Genomic DNA, 18,270 nt, shown 5'->3' with positions numbered 1-18,270 from the left:
GAACGGGCTGCCCCCAACCACCAGCTGCCTATTTGTACCTAGCCGGACACAACAATATAGGGAAGCCCTTTTTTTCTTAATTATTCCATGAATTTCATGAAATAATTAAAAAAAAAAATACGTGGGGCTTCGCCCTATTTTTGTGTCCAGCCAGGTACAACAAGGCAGCTGGGGGCTGGAATCCGCAGCGCAGGGAGGCCCAAGCTTTCTGGGCCCCACCCGCTGCAAATTGCAGTCCGCAGCCGCCCCGGAAAATGGCGCGTTCATAGAAGCGCCATCTTCTGGCGCTGTACCCAACTCATCCAGGGCCCTGGTGCGGTGGCTCACTGGGTAATAAAGGGGTTAAGGCCAGCTTGGCATTATCAGCTGGCCCTAAGCCCGAAATTCATGGGGTCACGCCAATATTAGACATGACCACCATGAATTTCTAGTAAAGTATTTAAAAAAAACACAAACACCCAGAAAAAAGTCCTTTAATTGAAATAAACACACAATTCTTTATTGTTCTAAATTAAACCATACTTACCATCACGCCCATTCCAGCTGAAGCCAACGATCTCCTACAATAAAAGTAAAATAATAAAGCAACCTCATCCTTACCTTTCCATGGCTCCCACGACAGCTTCAGCTCTGCTACATCGAGATGACAGGCTGGACCGCAGCAGAACGCTGCCATCCATCCTGTCATCCCGCAGACACTGAGAAGCGCAGGCATACTTCCACTCCTCAGTGTCTGGCTGTGACGGCATCCAGATGAGCCGAGGTCATGTCCAATGAACTCAGCTCACCTCATGTACGTCACTGACAGCGTGGGAAAATTCTCCTGCACTCAGCACTTCAGCGTGAGAATTTTCCCACGCTGTCAGTGACGTGCATGAGGTGAGCTGAGTTCATTGGACTTGAACTCGGCTCATCTGGATGACGTCACAGAGAGACACTGAGGAGCGCAAGCATGCCTGCGCTTCTCAGTGTCTGCGGGATGACAGGCTGGATGGCAGCGTTCTGCTGCGGTCCAGCCTGTCATCTCGATGTAGCAGAGCTGAAGCTGTCGTGGGACCCATGGAAAGGTAAGGATGAGGTTGCTTTATTATTTTTCTTTTATTGCAGGAGATCGTTGGCTTCAGCTGGAATGGGCGTGATGGTAAGTATGGTTTAATTTAGAACAATAAAGAATTGTGTCTTTATTTCAATTAAAGGACTTTATTCTGGGTGTTTGTGTTTTCTTTTAACTTTGACTATGGGGTTAGTAATGGGGGTGTCTTATAGACGCCTCTCCATTACTAACCTGGGCTTGATGTCAGCTGGCATTATAAGCTGACATCAACCCCAGCCCTATTACCCCCTGCCACCGCACCAGGGCAGCGTGGAAGAGCGAGGCTAAGTGCCAGAATTGGCGCATCCTATGGATGCGCCATTTCTGGGGCGGCTGACGGCTGGTGTTTCTAGCCTGGGAGGGGGCCAATATTCATGGCACCCTTCCTGGGCTATTAATATCAGCCCCCAGCTGTCTGCCTAGCCTGTGCTAGCTATTAAATTAGGGGGGACCCCACGTTACTTTTTTGGGGGGGTTCCCCCATTTTAATAGCTAGTAAAGGCTAGGTATTCAGCTGGGGGCTGATATTAGTAGCCTGGGAAGCTCCGTGGGTATTACCCCCTTCCCAGGCTTCAAACATCTGCCCCAGCCGTCTGCTTAACCTCCGCTAGAGCCTAAAATTAAGGGGAACCCCACGCCAATTTTTTTTTAAATAAATCCTTTATTTTAACACTAAATGACAAGTACAGTAATCAACACTGTCACTGTACTTCATATATATGTGACTGACATGTTTCTATCTATCTAATCTATGTGTGATTCTCTATTCTTTCTATTCTAAATTGTCGGGTACAGATGCTGAATTGCCGGCCTGCTTTCTTAAAGAGACGGTGCATGAAAACACTTATTTTTTTAAATAAATCCTTTACACTAAATGACAAGTACAGTAAGCAACACTGTCACTGTACTTCTTATATATGTGGCTGACATGTTTCTATCTATCTAATCTATGTGTGAAGCTCTATTCTGTCTGTTATAAATTGTCGGGTACCGATGCTGAATTGCCGGCCGGCTTTTTTAAAGAGACGGTGCACGAAAACACTAATATTTTTTTTAATAAATCCTTTACACTAAATGACAAGTACAGTAAGCAACACTGTCACTGTACTTCATATATATGTGACTGACATGTTTCTATCTATCTAATCTATGTGTGAAGCTCTATTCTTTCTGTTGTAAATTGTCGGGTACCGGTGTATGCCGCTGATGAATTGCCGGCTTTTCATGTCATTCTACATTATTCTTAGTTGTTTTACTTCATGTAGAATTAACCTACAAGGAAAGAAAGGGTTTATTTTCATTCCGATATTTGTGTCCCATTGACTTGCATTGGTTTCCGGTATCGGAATCGGCGATATCCGATACTTTTTGGGTATCGGCCGATCCAATCCGATACGATATTTCCTGATATCGGAAGGTATCGCTCAACACTACTTATAAGTCTTTACCCTGGAAAAGAAATTCCTTAACATATTTCACAGGAAAGCACTTTCAGTTTCGTTTTTGAAAGTTTTCTTGTGACCCCGTAAAAGTGGCTTAATACTTCTGACCACGTTGTTGACAGCAGTGACCTGGGGGTCAGAAATGCTTCCTGGGGCGATGCCCATGCTGTTCCCATGTCATTTGAGCACTGTCACTATCGTTTTGGGCACTTTTTAGGCTTTCTACAGACTGCCGGGGGTGCCGCCGCAAAAATGCTCGGGTCTCCCATAGACTAACATTGGGCTCGTTGCTCGGGTCGAGCACCCGAGTATCATGGTGAGCTCGGCCCGAGCTTTGAGCACCCGAGCATTTTAGTGCTCGCTCAACACTAATCATTATTATTCGATTATGCTGCTTACAACCAATAAAAGACTAATATAAAGATGTAAACATAAAAGATTTGTCACTTACTTGGTAGCCTGTGTGATTCTTGAACTCCAAACCAAAGTATTCTTTCTCTGTCAGGTTCAGATGGCTACAACTCATATTAAACAATTCTTTTCCAGGAGCTTTTTGCTGCAGAATAATAAAACAAATATATAAAGGTATACAGTATATCTATACATGTCCAGCATTTTACTTTTCTATTTGGCTGTTCCATAAGAGCACTTCTCATAAAACACTTGTCCATCTCGTGCTTCCCTGGTCTCTAGGCTTACCAGATGAATGTCCAATTAAATAAGCACTCCTCCCATCAAAATGTCTCTCCTCTTAATATATTGCAGTCATAATATTATATAGCACTGTGCACTTACAATTGCTCATTTTACCTTTCTACCCAGCTAATTCTTCTCTTTTCTCTCCTCTATCCATGTAGAAACAGGAAGTCTCTTGTCCCTGCATTTATCATTCCTCTCTTCAACTTCTGACCAAGCTGCTCCCTCCTCTCCCTGCCAAGGACTTGTTTTTAATCACATGATGTCATTGACCTAATGGAAAATAGAAGAATTATCTGGGTAGAAAGGCAAAATGAGCAATTGTAAGTACACAGTGCTATATAATATGGTGACTGCAATATATTAAGAGGAGAGACATTTTGATGAGAGGAGGAGGAGGACTTCTTTAAAGACCAAATCCCTCATTCATCATTGCTGTTCCTCCACTTTTTCTGGAATAATTTGCTCCTTTTTATTGGCATTTTACGCCATTTTTTAAGTTGATTTTATTTTTTTAAGTCTTTAATTTTTTTTTTCCTCTACAACTTTGCTCATCCAGATGTTTCAGACAGATTCATGAAATGCGATTTTTACTAAATATCTAATTTGTTTGACGCATCTTACTCCAATTCTCGCCTGGAATAAGGTTTCAGGTGGAGTTTTCAATTTGGTGAATTTTTGTGATTTTTTATTTTAAAAGATTTGTAACTTTTGGTGTTAAAAAGTTGCAAAAACTGGTCAAAGACTAAAATAAAAAGCATTTTTGATTCTGGGCCAAATTCATGAACACCGTGAGTCATTTTGGAGAATTTGATTCGAAAAATGTCAGCGATTACCACAAGACAATAAATGAAAAGTGACTTTGATCACTTGTAAACGATGAATCGGACCTCAAGTGTGAAAAAGAAAACAACCATAAAGACAAAGCATCCAGTTGCATGAACCACGGGAGAGTTGGAGGCGCAGTCCTCGCTGGCTGCATCCTATGTGCCATTTGGTAGAGAGAACCTGGGCTTCCCTATGCAAAGGTATTGCATTGCTAGCAAAGAGGTGGTGGTCATAAATACAGCATAGATGAGAAAACACCAGAACCTTCTGTCTTGAATCATAAGGGATAAAAAATTCTCTGTTTTGGAGCCCCCTAAATTCTTCGTAAGCCAACTTGTTCATAAATTGCCTCAATAAGTAAGCTAGGCTTATTTTAAAGGAGTAACCAAATTTTTTTTTTAATTGAAAATTTTACTTTCAAATTGCTGCACCAGCACCACCAGTCCGCATCTCCCATTGAGCTCTTTACATTTGGACAAAGTCATGGATTGGTATGCCATAGCTCCAACCAATGTCAGGAGCTTAACACGGAGACTATGGCTGGGTTTTTTGGAGCAGCAGGGGATTAGGAGTTCCTTTTCCATTTACATCGCCATTTTCAGGTAGAATTACAATTTTATAAGGCCCGGATCAACCTTTTAAAATGATGATGTGTATGGCAGACAGAACCAGATCAGGACTTGCATGACAAGTGTAGCTCTCTAGTGGACCCTTGCATCTGCCCAGATTTGGCTGGAGATAATGCCAGTCCCAGACCTCTTTGTATGAGACGGGTGCATGCCATCAGTGCCAATATTGGATCTAAAATGAATTGTTGATTATATACATAGGATAAAATGTGAATACTGAATAAATTCAGACTTGTTGGAGACTCCTACAAAACTGCTTTGATATTCTCCAATATCTAGTCTATTTCAGAACCCTTTTGGTAGCATTAATAGTCAAATAAATGAGTGGTAGAAGCATTAAGGTTGGTATAATTCAAATCTGAAATGATTCTGGAATGAGCATGTGATGAATGAAGCTTTAATTCCATTGTCTCCTAAGACGGGTGGGATACATCGGGGTGGGGAGCGGAGCTGTTTGTTGGAATAATGAGCATAGCAAGTATCCAAAAATCAAGAGCTGTTGGATTAAATTGCTATGCTCTGTGTTCAGCCTCTTCTCGGTGACAGTCTAATGGTAGCTTGCAGCGCACAGTCCTGCTAGTTCATGTCTAAGTTAAGCAGGACTCGTGTAATTAAAGCAATTAAAACGCTCTCCGATTAAACATTTCATGTGCTGCATTCTGTGACGATGTCGGCAAAACTAAGACATTGCCAAGAGCTGCAAAAACAATAATGATGTCACCGTACAATGATCCCACAAACATGTATCTCTATAGGATCATCGTGGGTCAATAAACCGCTGTCATTTTGGAAGTTTTGGAGCGCTGTTTTCTTCTTTGCTGTTTGTTTTATTTCAATCTCTATAGATTAGTTTTACCTCTAAAACACGGAAACTGACATTTTATCTACCTGCTGCAAACAAACATCATCAAGTTTTCCAAAATTTGTGAAATGAACAGTCTTAACTTGTGATGGGTGGACCCGTGGGTCCGTCGGGTTCAAATGGATGCGCCTTTTCTGGGGCAACTGCAGGCTGCTATTTTTAGGCTGGGAGGGCCAATATCCCAGTCTGAGAATATTAGCCCCCAGCTGTCTGCTTTAGCATGGCTGGTTATGGGGGACCCCATGCCATTTTTTTAAAATATTTATTTAAATAATTAAAAAAAAATGAGTGGTGACCCCTCTATTTTTGATAACCAGCCAAGATAAAGCTGACAGCTGAGGGCTGCAGCTTTACCAGCGCTCACCAGGTGAGTACCTCTGCTGGAACCCCAGAAAGCGTAACCAAAAGGAAAATGATAAAACCCTGCTGTAATAGTAAAACCTAATGCTAACACCACAAACCACCAAGCACATGAAAACTGCAATAAACAGCAAAGGACTGAGAAGGGAGCAGGATTATATAGCTTGCCTAATGATCAGGTGTTGACTACCTCCCAATCATTCCCAGACATCCACTCCCTGCTAGATTCAACCACAGGCTGGACAAAATCCCACCATTGCTCATTGCCAAACAAAGCAGTGTCCTGCGTTGCTTGGCAACTAAGGAAAATAGAGTCCCATCTTCCCTGGGCAGAGAAATCAGTGAGGAACATGGCGTCCCGTATCCTTACACATCCAACAAAACCAGAACTAGATGCTACACCAGATTGGGACAGATTCCCTGCACGCGTGGTACCTCCGCCTCCCGGGTCAGGACAATGGTGGCACTTGCGACCGGAGACGTGCCATACTGGACCAGCTTCATTGCCAGGTGGGAGCACGGAACCATGATTCGGAACAATTCTCATGTAATATATATTTTTTGACTGAACTGTATTTGGCCACGGCCACGTAAGTGGCTGTTAGACCTGGGCCATTCATAATGACGAAGTTCTTTTTGTTCTGGTCTATTAGAGAGGGTCTATTTTCCAAATGTTAGCAAGTATAACTCCTTACTGTTGGATAATACACTGAATGAGGGATCATAATATTGAAAAGTATTACTTGAAGTATAAAAAAAATAAGCATTGAAATATCAGATTTAGTTGTTATACAGTGGGGAAATAAGGATTTAGTCAGCCACCAATTGTGCAAGTTCTCCCACTTAAAAAGATGAGAGAGGACTGTAATTGACATCATAGGTAGACCTCAACTATGAGAGACAAAATGAGAAAACAAATCCTGAAAATCACATTGTCTGATTCGGAAAGAATTTTTTTTCAAATTTTGGTGGAAAATAAGTATTTGGTCAATTACAAAAGTTCATCTCAATACTTTGCTATATATCCTTTGTTGGCAATGACAGAGGTCAAACGTTTTCTGTAAGTCTTCACAAGGTTGGCACACACTGTTGCTGGCATGTTGGCTCATTCCTCCATGCAGATCTCCTCTAGAGCAGTGATGTTTTGGGGCTGTCGCTGGGCAACACGGACTTTCAACTCCCTCCAAAAGTTTTCTATAGGTTTTAGATCTGGAGACTGGCTAGGCCACTCCAGGACTTTGAAATGCTTCTTACGAAGTCACTCCTTCATTGCCCTGGGGGTGTGCTTGGGATCATTGTCATGCTGAAAGACCCAGCCACATTTCATCTTCAATGTCCTTGCTGATGGAAGGAGGTTTGCACTCAAAATCTCACGATACATAGCCCCATTCATTCTTTCATGTACACGGATCAGTCGTCCTGGTCCCTTGGCAGAGAAACAGCCCCAAAGCATGATGTTGCCACCCCCATGCTTCACAGTATGTATGGTGTTCTTTGGATGCAACTCAGCATTCTTTCTCCTCCAAACACGATGAGTTGTGTTTCTACCAAACAGTTCTACTTTGGTTTCAACTGACCGTATGACATTCTCCCAATACTCTTCTGGATCATCCAAATGCTCTCTACCAAACTTTAGATGGGCCTGGATATGTAATGGCTGAAGCAGCGGGACACGTCTGACACTGCAGGATCTGAGTCCCTGGCGGCGTAGTGTATTACTGATGGTAGCCTGTGTAACGTTGGTCCCAGCTCTCTGCAGGACATTCACTAGGTCCCCCCGTGTGTTTCTGGGATTTTTGCTCACCGTTCTTGAGATCATTTTGACCCCATGGGGTGAGATCTTGTGTGGAGCCCCAGATCAAGGGAGATTATCAGTCTTGTATGTCTTCCATTTTCTAATTATTGCTCCCACAGTTGATTTCTTCACACCAAGCTGCTTGCCTATTGCAGATTCAGTCTTCCCAGCCTGGTGCAGGGCTACAATTTTGTTTCTGCTGTCCTTCGACAGCTCTTTGGTCTTCACCATAGTGGAGTTTGGAGTGTGACTGTTTGAGGTTGCGGACAGGTGTCTTTTATACTGATAAGTTCAAACAGGAGCCAGTACTACAGGTAATGAGTGTAGGACAGAGGAGCCTCTTAAAGAAGAAGTTACAGGTCTGCGAGAGCCAGAAATCTTGCTTGTTTGTAATTGACTGTAACGGGTCTGGGAGGTGGAACCTCTGAGCAACTATACAAGGGGGCGGTCCTTGTAAGGAAGTGGGTGGCTCCCAGGGAAGACGGGCAGGTAGTCACAGCAAGTGACAGGGACAGTCTCTGGGTAGAAGGGCAGCAGGCGGGAGGCTGGTAAGCGCTCCCAGGTGAGCGGGCGAGAGTCTCTGGACAGGCAGGTGGTCACAGCAAGTGACGGCAGAACCTCCAGCTAGACTAGCAGACAGGTAGCAGGTGGACGCTCCCAGGTGAGCGGGCAAGAGTCTCTGGACGGGCAGGTGGTCACGGCAAGTGACGGCAGAGCCTCCAGGTAGGCTAGCAGGCAGGTAGCAGGCGAGCGCTCCCAGGTGAGCGGGCAAGAGTCTCTGGACAGGCAGGTGGTCACGGCAAGTGACGGCAGAGCCTCCAGGTAGGCTAGCAGGCAGGTAGCAGGTGAGCGCTCCCAGGTGAGCGGGCAAGAGTCTCTGGACAGGCAGGTGGTCACGGCAGGTGACGGCAGAGCCTCCAGGTAGGCTAGCAGGCAGGTAGCAGGTGGACGCTCCCAGGTGAGCAGGCAAGAGTCTCTGGACAGGCAGGTGGTCACGGCAAGTGACGGCAGAGCCTCCAGGTAGGCTAGCAGGCAGGTAGCAGGTGAGCGCTCCCAGGTGAGCGGGCAGGCTGGTCCATAGACAGACTGACAGGTGTCGGAAGGCAGACAGTCGGACCGCAGGCTTGCAAGCAGGTAAGCGGATATCAGGCAAGTATCAAGCAGGAATCTGGCAGGTGACTGGCAGGTAACTGGTAGCGGGACCTGAGGACTGATGCAGAGTGAAGGCTTTGCAACAGCATTGCTCGGGCACCTCCATTTTGGAGGAGGTGCCTAATATATGGTGAGGTCCTCCGGCCATTGGCCGGGGACTCCTTAGGATGGCGCGCGCGGCCCCTTTAAGAGAGGGGGAGCGCGCGCGCGCCCTAAGCACAGTGGCCGGGAAGCAGCGCGCGCTGCCAGCAGAGCGGGAGGAGGACACCGGGCACGGAGCGGAGAGGTGAGGGGAACAGCGTCCCTGCCTAGCAGGAGGCAGGGACGCCGACGCTACAGTACCCCCCCCCCCTTTAGGCCCCCCCTTTTTCAGGCCAGACAGAAATTTATCAAGGATGAGAGGGGCATGGATGTTCTCCCGGGGCTCCCAAGTTCTCTCCTCAGGACCAAACCCCTTCCAATCCACTAGAAAAAAGGTTTTTCCTCTTACCCTTTTGGTGGCCAGAATGTTCTCTACCTCAAACTCGTTTTCAGCGGAAACCGGAGCAGGAGGTGTACCTGTAGACTTGGAAAAAGAGTTAAGTACCACGGGTTTGAGGAGAGATACATGGAAGGAGTTAGGGATCCGTAAGTTGGCCGGGAGTTTCAATTTATAGGCCACCGGATTAATTTGTTTGACAACTTCCAGTGGGCCGATGAACCGAGGCCCTAACTTGTAGGAGGGAATCTTGAGCCGGACATACTTGGACGAGAGCCAGACTTTATCTCCAGGACGGAATAGTGGAGGATCCAGGCGTTTTTTGTCAGCGTGTTTTTTCATCTGCTCGGACGACTGAAGGAGTGCGTATCGGGTACTCTCCCAAATGGAGGAGAATTCGCTAATGAGAGATTCCGCAGCCGGATTGTCCACCGAGGTGGAGACGGGAAATGGGATCCGAGGATGCTGACCGAAGACTACAAAAAACGGGGATTTGGAGGAAGATTCGCTCTCGTGATTATTGTAAGAGAATTCGGCCCATGGTAGGAGATCCACCCAGTCCGAATGGTGGGCATTAACGAAGTGCCGGAGGTAACTGGTCAGGATCTGATTGATCCGCTCCACTTGACCATTGGACTGTGGGTGGTAAGCGGAGGAGAAGTCCAGGGTGACGTCAAGCAGCTTACATGTGGCTCTCCAGAAGCGTGAGGTGAACTGAACCCCACGATCCGACACGATGTGGAGGGGCAGGCCATGGAGACGGAAGATGTGGCGGATAAAGTCTTTAGCCAGTTCGGGTGCAGACGGGAGACCCGGCAGGGGAATGAAGTGAGCCATCTTGGAAAAGCGGTCAGCGACCACCCAAATGACCGTACAACCGGCAGAGACAGGGAGATCCGTTATAAAGTCCATAGCTATATGCTGCCACGGGGCAGCAGGTACTGGAAGAGGAAGAAGGCGACCGGCAGGCAAGTGTCTCGGAACTTTGTTGCGGGCGCAGGACACACAGGCTGAAACAAAGTCTATTACATCCTTGTGCAGGGTAGGCCACCAGTAATGTCGGGTAATAAGCTGGAGGGTCTTTTTCTGACCGGCATGGCCAGCTAGTTTAGACGAGTGACCCCAGAGTAGGACCTTCTTCCGATCAGGTACTGTTACGAACGTCTTACCGGGAGGGAGACGATTTAGATTCACGGGAGCCACCTGTATTACTCTGGCGGGATCAATGATGTGCTTCGGTTCCTCCCCTAGATCAGACACTAGGAAGGATCGGGACAAGGCGTCGGCTTTGATGTTTTTGTCTGCCGGGCGAAAATGAAGAACGAAGTCAAAGCGGGCAAAAAACAAGGACCACCGGGCTTGGAGCGGGTTAAGTCTCTGGGCGCTCTGGAGGTAAGCCAAGTTCTTGTGGTCAGTGTAAATAATTAATGGGTGAAGAGCCCCCTCGAGCAGGTAACGCCACTCCTCCAGTGCCAGCTTAATGGCCAATAACTCTCGATCTCCTATAGAATAATTGCGCTCAGAAGAGGAGAAGAGTGTGGAGAAGAAGCCGCAAGTTACCATTCTTCCGGAAGGCGACTTTTGGGTAAGTACCGCTCCGGCTCCCGAGGAGTAGGCGTCAACTTCCAGGAAGAATTGTTTGTTGCCGTCCGGACGATGCAGCACCGGGGCGGAAGAGAAAGCCTGTTTTAAGGAAAGAAAGGCTTCCTCTGCTTCGGGCGGCCATTCTCTGGGATTAGTGCCCTTACGGGTGAGCGCAGAGATTGGGGCAGTCCGGGAAGAGAAGTGCGGTATGAAGAGGCGGTAGTAGTTGGCGAAACCCAGGAACCGCTGAATAGCTTTCAACCCCTCTGGTCGGGGCCACTTCTGGATGGCAGACAGTTTCTCAGGGTCCATTAGTAGGCCGGTCTGAGAGATTATGTAGCCCAGAAACGGAAGCGAGGTCTGCTCAAAGAGGCACTTCTCATATTTAGCGTAGAGATGCTTCTGCCTGAGCCTGAGCAGAACCTGCCGAACATCCCTCCGGTGTGTGGGGAGATCCGGAGAGAAGACCAAGATGTCGTCCAGGTACACCACTACGCAGGAGTAGAGAAGGTCCCGGAAGATGTCATTGACCAACTCTTGAAAGACGGCGGGAGCGTTACAGAGACCGAAGGGCATTACCAGGTATTCATAGTGGCCGTCCCGAGTGTTGAATGCCGTCTTCCATTCATCCCCCTGACGGATACGGACCAGGTTATACGCCCCACGGAGGTCCAGCTTGGTGAAGATTCTAGCCCCCCTCAGACGGTCAAATAAATCAGGAATGAGCGGAAGGGGGTATTTATTCTTCACCGTGATCTGGTTAAGGCCTCTATAGTCTATACAGGGACGGAGTGAGCCGTCCTTCTTTTTGACAAAGAAGAAGCCTGCTCCCGCCGGGGAAGTAGATTTCCGGATGAATCCCCGGGCCAGATTCTCCTCAATATATTCTGACATGGATTGGGTCTCAGCAGCGGACAAAGGGTAAATGCGCCCACGAGGAGGAGTAGCGCCGGGCATCAGGTCGATTGGGCAGTCGTATGGTCTATGAGGGGGTAATGTCTCTGCCTCCTTTTTATTAAAGACGTCCGCATACAGATAAAGGTACGGCCAGAGGTTTGGTGGGAATGCGGTATTTTTCTACCAGGGATTGAGAGATGAGATTTCCAGCAGCTCCTGAGTCAAGTTGAGCCAGTTCAAAATAGCGGTTCTCTCCGCAGATGATTGAGACTGACAGCATCAGGGATGGAGAGGGTTTATTTTTGTCTAGGGCGACCTCTCTGAGCGATCCAAGACACAGGCGTTTCCCGACCTCTCTGGGCAGGAACGGATCCGGTGCTCCTTGCTGCCACAGTAGAAGCAGCTCCCCTCGGCACGGCGTAAGTCTTGACGGGTTTTGACCATCTTCGTCTGGTCGACCTGCATAGGCTCAGGTGAGTGTGCCTGGGGAGTAACGGAGGGAGTGACGGGTTTCTGGAAGATAGGGGCTAGACGTGGAAACCTCCTCTCACGGGTGACCTCTTTGGCGCGCTCCTGGAACCGGATGTCAATCCGGGTGGCAAGTGTTATTAAGTCATCGAGAGTGGTAGGAATGTCCCGACCGGCGAGTTCATCTTTAATACGGCCGGACAGACCCTCCCAGAAGACAGATACCAGGGCGTCGTTATCCCAGGCCAGCTCCGAAGCAAGGGTACGGAACCGTATGGCAAATTGGCCCACGGTGAGATTTCCTTGATGGAGGCGTAGCAGAGATGATGCGGATGAGGTCTTCCGTCCGGGTTCGTCGAAGACTTTCCGGAAAGCCGAGAGAAAGGCTGGCAGGTCGGACACCAGGGAGTCTCCTCTCTCCCATAGAGGATTTAGCCAAGCCAGAGCCTCCCCCGTGAGGTGGGACATGATAAAGGCTACTTTGGACCGGTCGGAGATAAACTGGTGGGACAAGAGTTCAAAGTGCAGGGTGCACTGGTTTATGAAGCCCCGAGCTTGAGCGGGGTCACCACCGAAGCGAGGAGGTGCAGAAAGCCGGGGTCCGGGGCAGGATACCATGGTATTGGTGGGCAGCGGCGCTGCCGGGTTGCGAGTCATGACACTAGCGGTGGTTGCTGATGGAGCAGTCAGAGTGTCCAGGCGAGAGTTGACATTCCGCAGGTGACTCAGGATGGACTCCTGTTGGGACCTCTGACGGGACAGTTCATGACATAGGTCCGAGAGCGAAGGAGCTTGGGTGCCACCGGATTCCATGGCCCGAGCAAACTGTAACGGGTCTGGGAGGTGGAACCTCTGAGCAACTATACAAGGGGGCGGTCCTTGTAAGGAAGCGGGTGGCTCCCAGGGAAGACGGGCAGGTAGTCACGGCAAGTGACAGGGACAGTCTCTGGGTAGAAGGGCAGGTAGTCACGGCAAGTGACAGGGACAGTCTCTGGGTAGAAGGGCAGGTAGTCACGGCAAGTGACAGGGACAGTCTCTGGGTAGAAGGACATCAGGCGGGAGGCTGGTAAGCGCTCCCAGGTGAGCGGGCGAGAGTCTCTGGACAGGCAGGTGGTCACAGCAAGAGACGGCAGAACCTCCAGGTAGACTAGCAGACAGGTAGCAGGTGGACGCTCCCAGGTGAGCGGGCAAGAGTCTCTGGACAGGCAGGTGGTCACGGCAAGTGACGGCAGAGCCTCCAGGTATGCTAGCAGGCAGGTAGCAGGGGAGCGCTCCCAGGTGAGCGGGCAAGAGTCTCTGGACAGGCAGGTGGTCACGGCAAGTGACGGCAGAGCCTCCAGGTAGGCTAGCAGGCAGGTAGCAGGTGAGCGCTCCCAGGTGAGCGGGCAAGAGTCTCTGGACAGGCAGGTGGTCACGGCAAGTGACGGCAGAGCCTCCAGGTAGGCTAGCAGGCAGGTAGCAGGTGGACGCTCCCAGGTGAGCGGGCAAGAGTCTCTGGACAGGCAGGTGGTCACGGCAAGTGACGGCAGAGCCTCCAGGTAGGCTAGCAGGCAGGTAGCAGGTGAGCGCTCCCAGGTGAGCGGGCAGGCTGGTCCATAGACAGACTGACAGGTGTCGGAAGGCAGACCGTCGGACCGCAGGCTTGCAAGCAGGTAAGCGGATATCAGGCAAGTATCAAGCAGGAATCTGGCAGGTAACTGGTAGCGGGACCTGAGGACTGAAGCAGAGTGAAGGCTTTGCAACAGCATTGCTCGGGCACCTCCATTTTGGAGGAGGTGCCTAATATATGGTGAGGTCCTCCGGCCATTGGCCGGGGACTCCTTAGGACGGCGCGCGCGGCCCCTTTAAGAGAGGGGGAGCGCGCGCACGCCCTAAGCACAGTGGCCGGGAAGCAGCGCTGCCAGCAGAGCGGGAGGAGGACGCCGGGCACGGAGCGGAGAGGTGAGGGGAACAGCGTCCCTGCCTAGCAGGAGGCAGGGACGCCGACGCTACATTGACCAAATACTTATTTTCTATCAAAATATGAAAAAAAATTCTTTCCAAATCAGACAATGTGATTTTCAGGATTTGTTTTCTCATTTTGTCTCTCATAGTTGAGGTCTACATATGATGTCAATTACAGGCCTCTCTCATCTTTTTAAGTGAGAGAACTTGCACAATTGGTGGCTGACTAAATACTTTTTTTTCCCACAGTAACCTGAAGCAGACTATCTCTCAACACAAGACAGACACTGCCTTAGATAGTGTACAAAGGTGTCAGCTTTAACTTTCAGCAGAATCACCAGCACTTACACAATACGGGGGAATGAGTGGGACACGCACAAATCATTACCTTCATTATCAGCAATATGAACGATACAGAAAAAAAACCTGACCCAATTAAAAAAAAAAAAGAGATCAAAAAGTACATACTAAACAAACTCTAAGGCTAGGGTCTGTATTTGATCAGAGTGTGTTCCAAATCTCCATCTTCTCCATTCTGTCAGTCCAGGGATATCAAACTGCACTCAGATGTTATGTTATCCAAGAGCGGTCCGATTCTTTTGACAGACCGATTGACTTGCATGGCCGAGTGCGATCTAATTTACACATGCACATCATGCAAGCTGAGATTTTTTTCCTTGGTCAGAGTAAGTCCAAGGAAAAAGTCTGACATGTGCACGGCCCCATAGACTAACATTGGTCTGAGTGCAATCCAATGTTTTGTCGAATTGCACTCGGACCAAAAATAATAAAATCTTATGGTCAGTGGGAGGGCTTGACCCTTACTATTGAAAAATAATAAGAAGTAATAAAAGTTACAAATTATAGGACAAATATCACAAGCTGCATTGTGGCTCTATGTAGGTGAATGGGGCCCATTGCAGCTCCCTGCACATCCAGGAGGCCAGAGATGCCTCTGTGCAGGGAAAAATGATACTCTGAATAGATGTCAGACACTTAGAGCAGACACCAAAAGAAGAATAAGTGATTGTAAACCCCAGAAATATGCAATCACATACTGAAATGAGAATACCCCTTTAGGTCACAGTTCGTTTTTTCTTTAGATCAGTTGTATTATAAGTTCCTTATGATCCATGAGGATCTATTTTTCCATTCTCTGTTTACTAAGAGTCAGTTGGATTTTACACGTTGTACATTGGCGTCAGATACACGATGATCAAAAAAGTAGCAAAAAAAGAACTCATGTAAATAGCAGGAAAGCTCATCTGCATCTGCTGAAACTGGGAGTGCGACTTATTCTCTATGAGACAGATGTACAGCTCTTGTGCCTGATGTCACTCATTAACTCCTTAGAGCAGTGGTCACACACCGAGACCCTCTGTGCTTTCTGCACATTTGTACCGTAATACAGTGAATGCACAGGTGCGACTTCCCCATGTGAAAGTCCCGTGTTTACCGCTGATGGTGCCCTGAGCTATTCTCCCTCTTTTCTTCCATGAACTCATTTGCTCCATTCATGCTGTCCAGTATCCTCCACCAAATGGATCAAATGCCTGCAAGTGAAGGGTCAGATGTGTTCATGCTGTGGAAGAATAACCAACACGCACAAGCCCTAATGGAGCCATTAGCTACAATAACATCATTCACCAATGGCTTATGTGACTGGAATTCAAAGCAATTGAATATGGGTCTGTATGATATAGAAATAGGAGATATATATTATATATATACACAAATATATATTTATATACACATACATGAATGTAAGTATTATACACATATATAAAAAATACATATTACACACACATTATATATATCAATATAAATAAAATGAATATACATATTACACACATATTTATATATACATATATGAATATACAAAATACACACAAATATATATTTACAGTATATACACATATATTACTATACTGTTACACATATATTCATATACACAAATATATATATTACACACAATATATATTTATACACACAAATATATATTTATATACACACACACACAGACACATATATACATACATACACACACACACATATTACACACAAATACATTCACATACACACACATGAATATATATATTACACACAAATATGTAGTTATACATACATATATATATATATACACACACACATATTACACGCAAATATATTTATATACACATATATATATCTATGAATATCTACTATATATATATATATATGTAGTGGAAGTTCTAGGAGACTGATTGAAAGTTAGTGATATGATTTGCCCATATGCTCATTTATAACCCTAATTAGGGAACACATCTGTAACAGATGTAGCAGAGCTGAATCTGACATTTAACTATTTTTTTTGTATTGTTCAAGCTGGCACAATCTCCATTCAGATAATATAGGAGCCTCACTTGCAGTCCTATGTAAAAAACAACAACACATAACACAATATCAAGATAAGCTATGCCAATTTTGATCACAAACATTTGATATTTTTAATACATCAATATATATATTTCGTTAGATGGAGCAGCGTTTTATTTGGTATTCAAATCATCAAAACCTGAGGTGTTATATGACCATATTATCAGCCATAAGGCTTTGAAAACAAATTCAACCCTGCTACATCTGTGTGTCTAGAACTCACAGAACGCCAGATTGATATTATACTTTGTCGAGACCATCCATATATCTCCTTGAAGAAGTCAGTATCTAAATCTCTATGTAGTGATCAGTGATATTTGGTTTCAGTCAATTTTGGATTTTCAGCATAGTCCACTTCATAAGGCAGCTGTTCCATAAGCTGGAGCTATTAAGACAATGCACATCACCATGCAGATCTGCTCATTACTACAGGGGTTTGCAGTGGATACAAGGTTTCTAGAATGTCTTGGTGCAATCTCTGCTGTAATAAGAGCAATATTCTATATGCTACATGTAAGGTCCCAGAACAGCTCAGTCTGCTCCAATCTCATCCCTCATCTGATTTTTTAAGCTATGTAATATAATAATGTACTTACATCCACAACAAAGGTCTTCTGAGAGTCATCCAGGAATTGGACTTTCAAGTGCAGCATCCTTGGCTGTAAGACAGAGTATGACCTGCTTCCAAGAAGTGCAGCTGGTTGGAAGGATCTGTATGTCACAGGCTTATCTAGCCCAGCTCCCACTGAAGCAGCTAGCTGAGGCTTCACACTCCCTGCATAGAGAAAAGCATTTGCAAGTAACACTTATTACTTCATTAAACTGTACGGAAAGTTTTCCCTTTATTTTTTTCAATTATTCTCAATCTATACAGTATAGGAAAATAATCTGTTATTGGAAACCACTAATAAATTACTATTGATGGATCTGGTATGATGTGTCTTTATTTTATATGTTGAGGGCATGATTTTGCAATTCTGTTAATGGCCTGTGGGTCATATTGGCCCCACTGCTGGAGCAGCAATAAGCTGATTTTTGGGGGGCTGCTGGTGGGTGTCAGACTCCCGCCAACCTTATGTTGGTGATCTATAGAAAGTGTTGGTCCAGGAAAAGACTTTTAATACTTCCTATTACTTTGTTGATTAAAGAAGCACTCCTCCTATCAGAGTTTTATCCTCTTAATATATTGCAGTCATCATATTATATAGCACGGTGTACTTACAATTGCTCATTTTGCCTTTCTACCCAGATAATTCTTCTCTTTTTTCTATGTAGAAACAGGAAGTATCTTGTCCCTGCATGATTCATTTCCCTCTTCACCTCCTGACCCAGCTGCTCCCCCCCTGCCAGGGACTTTTGCAGTGACTTGTGACTCATGCAGGGAAAAGAAACTTCCTATTTCTACATAGAGCTTAGAAGGATTCAGTTAGTCAGTTTTTACTCACATGATGTCATAGACCTAATGGAAAAGAGATGAATTAGCTGGGTTGAAAGGTAAAATGAGCAATTGTAAGTACACAGTGCTATATAATATGATGACTGCAATATATTAAGAGGATAAACTTTGATGGGAGGAGGAGGAGGAGGAGGAGTGCTTCTTTAACAATTAAAAGTTAATTATTGTAAT

The 18,270-nt window shown here is 46.2% G+C and overlaps 1 protein-coding gene across 1 annotated transcript in view; it reads right to left on the bottom strand.

The window, feature by feature from the left end:
- Positions 1–17,781, bottom strand: part of FRMD7 (FERM domain containing 7) — an 85,546-nt gene extending 67,765 nt beyond the window's left edge. The window contains exons 1-2 of the mRNA XM_073641332.1: positions 17,240–17,781; positions 2,987–3,091 (exon numbers count right to left, since the gene is read on the bottom strand). Of these exons, the coding sequence (XP_073497433.1) occupies positions 2,987–3,091; positions 17,240–17,296 (162 nt within the window). The 5' untranslated portion in view covers positions 17,297–17,781. The remainder of the gene's footprint in view (positions 1–2,986; positions 3,092–17,239) is intronic.
- Between the last annotated feature and the right edge of the window lie 489 nt (positions 17,782–18,270).

This window comes from Phyllobates terribilis, unplaced genomic scaffold (genome assembly GCF_046119375.1).
Source record: "Phyllobates terribilis strain yellow unplaced genomic scaffold, ASM4611937v1 Scaffold_7__3_contigs__length_470593459, whole genome shotgun sequence".
NCBI classification, from domain to species: Eukaryota; Metazoa; Chordata; class Amphibia; order Anura; family Dendrobatidae; genus Phyllobates; species Phyllobates terribilis.
This window is presented reverse-complemented; position numbering and strand designations above follow the sequence as displayed.